The sequence below is a fragment of the Nyctereutes procyonoides genome, unplaced genomic scaffold (assembly GCF_905146905.1).
Source record: "Nyctereutes procyonoides isolate TBG_1078 unplaced genomic scaffold, NYPRO_anot_genome, whole genome shotgun sequence".
In the NCBI taxonomy this organism is placed as follows: Eukaryota; Metazoa; Chordata; class Mammalia; order Carnivora; family Canidae; genus Nyctereutes; species Nyctereutes procyonoides.
Genome location: NW_026575037.1, coordinates 21,344,926 through 21,351,675, shown reverse-complemented (window position 1 = coordinate 21,351,675; position 6,750 = coordinate 21,344,926). Strand labels below are relative to the sequence as shown.

General features: G+C 52.2%; 1 protein-coding gene across 1 annotated transcript; it reads right to left on the bottom strand.

The window, feature by feature from the left end:
* Positions 1 to 1,851: 1,851 nt before the first annotated feature.
* Positions 1,852 to 6,276, bottom strand: IL10 (interleukin 10). Its single transcript, XM_055319341.1, has 5 exons — positions 5,961 to 6,276; positions 5,070 to 5,129; positions 4,659 to 4,811; positions 3,664 to 3,729; positions 1,852 to 2,652 (listed from the first exon to the last, which is right to left on the bottom strand). The coding sequence occupies exons 1-5, from the start codon at positions 6,126 to 6,128 to the stop codon at positions 2,560 to 2,562; spliced, it is 540 nt and encodes a 179-aa protein (XP_055175316.1). The 5' UTR covers positions 6,129 to 6,276; the 3' UTR covers positions 1,852 to 2,559.
* Between the last annotated feature and the right edge of the window lie 474 nt (positions 6,277 to 6,750).

Here is a 6,750-nt window from a genome sequence, read left to right as displayed (position 1 = left end):
CCCTTCAATATGGGCTATACTTGCCAACTCTCTTCTAACAAACAGAATGTGCCAGAAGTGTGAGATTTCTGAGATTAGGTCAAAAAGATACCGTGACTTCCTCCTTGCTCTCTCTCAGATCATTGGCCCTGGGGAAGACAGCTGCTGTGTGGCGAAGACATTCAAGAAGCCCTACAGAAAGGCCCATGCAGCAAGAAGCCAAGGCATCTTGCCAACAGCCACGTAGGTGTCCCATATTGGAAGAGACTTGTCTAGCCCCAGCCAAGCTTCAGATGACTGCAGCCCTGGCTGTCATTTTGCCTGCAACCTCATTAGAGACCCTGAACCAGAACCCACAGTTGTCACTCTCAGATTCCTGACCCACAGAAGAAGACAAAAGCGTGTGTTGCTTTAAGCTGCTAAACTTGGGGGACATCACCAGATAATTAATACCGAGGGGAAAAAGGAGAGGCATGTTATAGTTTTCTCAGTTCTCCATTCTCCCTACCACCCACGGGGCCAGGCCATACCTTCATGTCTGAGCATCTGCTCCCTCTTACGGGAGACCACAATAATAATCCCATACCCTATGGCTGACATGTACAGAACTAGCACCGACTGGCTCAAAATAAGTGCTCAGTAAACTGTGACTGTTGTCAACATCTCATCGGCTGTGTGGCTTCTCTAGGTGAGCTTCTGTGTCTTGGTTTCAGATGCCCACTTCCTTTACCTGAGGTGCCAACCTCAACCTTAAGTTAGTACGCATTGCCCAACAGAGAACCCTAACGGCCTCAAACCTCACGGCTTCTCCAGTATAGACAGCCTTGGCGTAGAGAGCCTCAGATTTTCTGCTTGCCTCCTTTCTTAACCTTAACCTTTCATCTCAGAATTTCAGCTTTGATGCTTCCCACTTCCTTCCTATGGTTACTTTAACTGAAGTGAGTCAGGTCTTACTGAAAAACTGACCACAGCCTGTTAGCCCCCAGCCTCCCCCAGACCAGGGCTGCCTGGGCAGAGTGTGAGGGTGATCTGTGTTTACTCAGACCAGTTTCCCTCTCTCTCCTCCAAGTCACGGGGCCCTGAGTAGGGCTTCCCCAGCCACTGTGCCCCTCCCAACAGACCGCAGTCAGAAGCCAATCTCGTATTTGTCTGGTGGCTGAAGGAGGGAGCAGAGGGCATGACAGCACTTGGATCCTTGGGTGTTCTATCAAGTGGGCTCATCTGTTTGTGTTCTACTCTATTGGGTGGGCCTCTGATCTCAGCTCCAGGAGAATTTGGTAAGAGTTTTGGGGTGTGCGTATCAATGACAACCAATCACTTCTAGGGACCATCTCCATGTTAGCTCCTCATCTGAATTTTCACAACAACCCAGGTAAATTAGTATTCACCTTTGGGGCTTGAAGAAGCAAAGACAAAGCAAAACAGGCCAAAATAAGCAAGTAGACAAACAAAAACCCAGAACACAACAACAACAACAACAACAACAACAACAAAACCCAGGCCATACCCTCAAAGAAACAAAGACAAAGAAACACTAGAAAAGTCGTCTCCCTGTCTTTCTAATGCTGGTATCCGAAGAACCTCAACCTTAGTCTTGAAAACCAGCATGATCTTTTAGACTTTAAGGATAATGTCTTAAAGGACTGAGTTTATAGGAAGACTATGGCCATCTGTGCTATTGGCTTTTGAAGTGAAAATACAGTTTTCGCCTCTGATCAGATTTGGAGCTTACCTCTTCTTGGGGAGAGGGTAGCTGGCTTTCTTTCTCTGGAATGCAGAATTCATTTATCTGCTTTCTTCTATCTTGGAAATGTTGACGGAGCAATTTTAGTCACACAGAAGTCAACTGACACCGTAACATGATTTTAATGATTCACTTATTTATTAAAAATTAAAATCTGCTATGAAAACAGACAAACAATGTAACATTCCCAGAGGAATTAAATTGCTTCTAGTTAAAACTGAGTTCTATTAGAACCAACTTTAGGTTGTTATAAATAACAAGCAGGCCACAGCTTTCAAGAATGAAGTGGTTGGGGAATGAGGTCAAGGGAATCCCTCTGAGCCACTGGGATATTAATTATCTTACCCTTCCTGAGAGGATAAGAGTCTTTATAACAATCTAGGAGCCCCAGACCCTGGGACAAGAGAAATTATAGGGAAGTCAGGGAAAATAGCTCCACAGCTATACAGTATGGTCAGGCTTGGAATGGAAGCTTCGGTAGGCTCCCCAAGACACATTTTTTTCTTATATAACTTATAATTTCTCTTAAAATATTCAAATACCATAGGGTATCACCCTATGAGAACAGCTTACACAGAGGTGAAAAAAAATAAATACTGAAAAAAATTATAATATTGGGCTTCTTTCTAAGTAGTTCACAGAGAAGCTCAGCAAATAAATACGAATGGGAGTTGAGGTATCAGAGGTAATAAATATTCTAAGAGAGAGGTATGACGGGGTTCTCCAAGGAGTTGGTCGGCTCTCCTACATCCCCGGATGGGATTTTGCAGATCTCCAATTCATGTCCTAGAGTCGAGAAGAGTTGCCATCCTGGGTGTTTTGTTCTCCAGCACGTTTCAGATTTTCATCCTCATTGTCATGTAGGTTTCTATGTAGTTGATGAAGATGTCAAACTCACTCATGGCTTTGTAGACACCTTTCTCCTGGAGCTGTGTAGGGAGATAGGAAACGTGACGTGAAAGCCCCATCTGAGTGAATAGGCGGGTCCCTGGCTTGGGTGGGTGTGACCCTGGGGCCCAGATGGGTCCCTGACTTGGGTGGGTGTGATCCCGGGGCCCCGGGCGCCACACTGGCTCTCGTGTGTGGGCAGGTGAAGGATGGACCCAGGCAACCCGAGGGTGCACCCAGCGCCTTGGGAGAGGCGACGCGGCGTTGGCCTAAAAAGCATGGCTAGCGAGTGGCAAGAGGAACCGTCACTTTGTAGAGCGCAGTCCTTAGCAATTTAAAATTGATGCCTTAACAGTTTTAAAGGTCGTGTGCTCACATGACGCTTATTCAGAATTTGAAGAAAAGACAGTAGAGGAACCACGTTGAAAATGGGACAGTGAGGGGAGGAAAGGACCCTTTGATGGTTATGCTCGTCCATCGGCGGGGGGAGCAGGCCCTGCCCGGGCCCAGGCCTGCAGCCAGGGCTCAGTCCCGCAGAGGGTGGAGGCCGCCTGGTTCTGGGAAGGGGGGTGCGGGGGGTCACCAACAGTGGGACGCGTGAAACCCCACTAGATCTGAGAGCCCACGTTCGGAGGCAGCCCAGCAGGTGTGAACAGCAGCTGGAAAGGGAGTAGGGCCCGAGCCCGTTCGCCGGGGGGCTGCCTCCTGCTCAGAGTTTTGGGGCGCCCAGGCCGAAGCCCTGGGTGTGTGTGCACGCTCGCGTGCTGCCTTCCGGCACGTGTGGCTCTAGCCTAGATTCCCAACAGGCTCCTTTCTGTTTCCTTTGTCACTCTCGCCAGCATCTGGCTCAGCCCACAGGCCTGCAAAGCGGGGAACAGTCATTTCGAAAGCCCCAAAGACACTTCACAGAAAACAAATAGAAGCGAGGCAGCAGCTCCTCGCTCACACCGGCCGCCGGTTCCCACAGCCCCTGGGGAGGAGGACGGTGTCGCTGGGCACCTGCGCCTGGGCCGGGGGACAAGGCGGCGCCAGCCCCTGGGGCGGCCACTCACCTTACTAAACGCGCTCTTCACCTGCTCCACCGCCTTGCTCTTATTCTCACAGGGCAGAAATCGGTGCTGTGGGGGGAAAGGGAAAGTGTTAATGCCACGGCTCCCAGCTCCCCTGTCTCCAGCACTTGGGGGACAGCTGGGGACCTGAAGAAGGGCCCAGACTCATCTCGGATACCTAACCCACCCCTTGCCCCCCGGCAGCTCCTTCGGGAGCCCTGAGCCCTGTGTCACCCTTGCCCACTAGACAGAGAAGAAACAGCCCAGGGAGGTGACAAGTGCTTCTCCAGAAGCCACTCTGCGAGCTTTGCAAAGCTTGCATGAAAGCCCGGGAGCTGGAGCTTGGAGCCTCCTACCCAGTGACAAGTGCTGAGCCAGCGCGCTGTCCCCTCCCGCTTCCCCGTCCCTCCTCCTCCTGGGCTCCAGCCACCAGCACCCTTTGTGGGTCTCCGAGCCGCTAGAGGTGCAGCGCGGGCATGCAGACCAAGGCCTTTGGTGGGCCCCTCCTACAAACCAGACCAGCTCCTTCCCCCCTTGGAGAAGGCGGGAGGAGCGGCCTGGTCGGTCCAGTGGGGAATCCTTTGCAGACCCCACTGCAGTCTGGGGGCGAGGGGCCCCCTGGCCCTACAATGCCCCGCTCCAGAGCTCTGCCTTCCAAAGGTGGAGGCCGAGGGGGAAGTGGGGTTTCTTCTCCACGGGACCCTGCCTGCCAGCAGCCCCTTTTGCAGGGTCCACAGGGGTCAGAGGAACCCCGACTGAAGCGCGGGGCCCCTTTCACGGAGGGAGAGGGGAGTAGCTAATAACCCACAAATGACTCACAAATAACAGGAAAGCTGTTTGCAAACATGTAAATGCCTCGCCGCCTCCTCCACTCCTCGCTCAGAGAGAGCGATGAGCAAGCAATGGAGCTCCAGCCGCTGCCGGCCTGCCCTGGCCCTGAGCGGAGGTTCTGGAAGGCCCGGGAGCCACCAGCCGCAGGGGAAGAAGTCTGCACTCACACAGCGTCGCAGCCTCAGCCTGAGGGTCTTGAGCTTCTCCCCCAGGGAGTTCACATGGTCCTTGATGTCTGGGTCGTGGTTCTCAGCCCGGGGCATCACCTCCTCCAAGTAAAACTGGATCATCTCCGACAGGGCTTGGCAACCCAGGTAACCCTAAGGGCAAGAGCGTTTGGGGGGGAAGGGGGTGACTGGGAGGAAGAGCTGCTGCCCTAGCTTGAGAGGACAGCTTTGTCCCCAGGGACCTTTCTTAACCAGCCACCTCCCCCCAGGACAGCCCTTTGGCTGTGTGCTGAGTTAAGATCTTTCCACTTCTCCTTTTCAAAGCAAAGGAAGCAGACCCAGCTCCCAGAGGCCTCCCTCATCTGAGTCACGCTGCTGCCTCCCCTCCTGCACACCCAGCCGGGCTCTCACCTTAAAGTCCTCCAGCAGGGACCCGGTCAGCAGTATGTTGTCCAGCTTGTCCTTCATTTGCTGCAAGAAGAACAAAAGGAGAATGAGCCGGAGGACGGAGGAAATGTCTTTTCCGACGCCCTCTTATTTATAGAGCTTCTGATGTTTCATCAGCACAGCCTGGCCCCAAAAATGGAAAGGAGATTTTCAACACAGGACATTCAATAGCGCTGGAACCCTTAGTTCAATCGGGTCCTTTCCCCGAGGATCCAGTTGTTTTTTTTAAAAAAGGCTGCCGGGCGTTGGAACCACGAGAAGCTTGCCCGGGTGCCGGTGTCCTCTCTGCAGAGCCCGATCAGGTTGGAAGGGTCCACCTGGGCCCACCCACCCCTTGGTGGTCCTGGCTTTTCTTTCCCCCTGCTGCAGACCCCCAGCTGCAGCTTTGAAAGCTGTCTGGAGGTGGGGAGCCTCTCCTAATGCAGGCTTCCCCCCTGCAAGGCGCTTTCCCAAACCAGCAGGCTTCCAGGTTCTGGAAATGTGCTCCCCGGAGACCCTATATGTTTTCCCCACCACAAGGGATGGGGAGCGCATTGTCACCTTCAGGCAGACCCTTCATGACTTCTCCCAGCCAACTGAGCTCCAGAGGAATCTTTAAAAAAAGTTGCTAAGCATAGGAGTCCCAGTGCATCTCCCCGGGAGGTGGCATTTTCTGCACATTTGCGGCATCACCCGGGCTTAGCTTAACTCACTGAACCTATGGCTTGACCTGGGACTCTTTTAAGAATTTAAGTTTGAGGGAAGTGAATGCTGGAGAGGGAGGTGGACAAGAAGGAGGATTCTTAGAGCTCTAGCAGGATGCCTGGTGGAGGCAGTGCCAGCAAGGAAGGAAGGACAGGAAGGCATCATACTCACAAAGAAAGTCTTCACCCTCCCGAAGGCAGCTCGGAGCTCTCGGAGCATGTGGGGCAGGCTGGCTGGGAAGTGGGTGCAGTCGTCCTCAGATAGGGTGCTCTGGTGTCGGCTGGCTCCCACCCCGGCCAGGAGGACCAGGCAGCAACAGAGCAGTGCTGGGCTGGGCATGGCGAAGCTCTGCCTTCTGAAGAGTCGGCCTTGTGGTTTGGTTTTGCAAGAGCAAGCCCCTGATGTGTAGACCTTCACCTACTGTGTCCCCCTTTTATAGTGTGGGTGCGGTGAGGCCTCCCCATTCATAAAAAGCCACAGAGTCACAAATTTCCTGGCAAACGTTTTCTTGTTTTCTTCTCATTAAACCCCTCCCTTCTCAAACTTTGCATTATTTAACTTTTTAAAGTTCTTCACTTTTTTGCACTGTAAGCAAAAGGGATTGTTGAACAATGAACTTTTGCATTACAGCTATTTTAGGATGGGCTACCTCTCTCTCTGTTTTAAAATAACTTTCCAGCTTTTCTTAACAAAAAAAAAAAAAAAAGTTGATTTCCTGGGGTGAACAGCTGTTCTGTGCACAGAGGCCAGCAGTTGTGGGTTCTTTGCGCGTGTTCCTAGGTCACAGTGACGTGGACAAATTGGCCGTTCCAGAATGCACTGAGATTGAGAAATAATTGGATCCCCTCCCCAACCTGGATTGAATACCCAAGGCTTTTCCTTGCTGAATTGGGAAGAGCCTCAGTTTCCCCAAGTGAGAACCGGGGTGAGTTAAATATCCTCATAGATCCCTCTGGTTCTT

Bases quoted from the DNA above. Each gene is read 5' to 3' on its own strand.
- IL10 (XM_055319341.1), bottom strand. From the start codon at position 6,128: ATGCCCAGCCCAGCACTGCTCTGTTGCTGCCTGGTCCTCCTGGCCGGG. The intron at 5,130-5,960 runs GTGAGTATGATG...TTCTTCTTGCAG, and splicing joins GGAGGGTGAAGACTTTCTTT to CAAATGAAGGACAAGCTGGA. The intron at 4,812-5,069 runs GTGAGAGCCCGG...TCTTGCCCTTAG, and splicing joins CCCTGCTGGAGGACTTTAAG to GGTTACCTGGGTTGCCAAGC.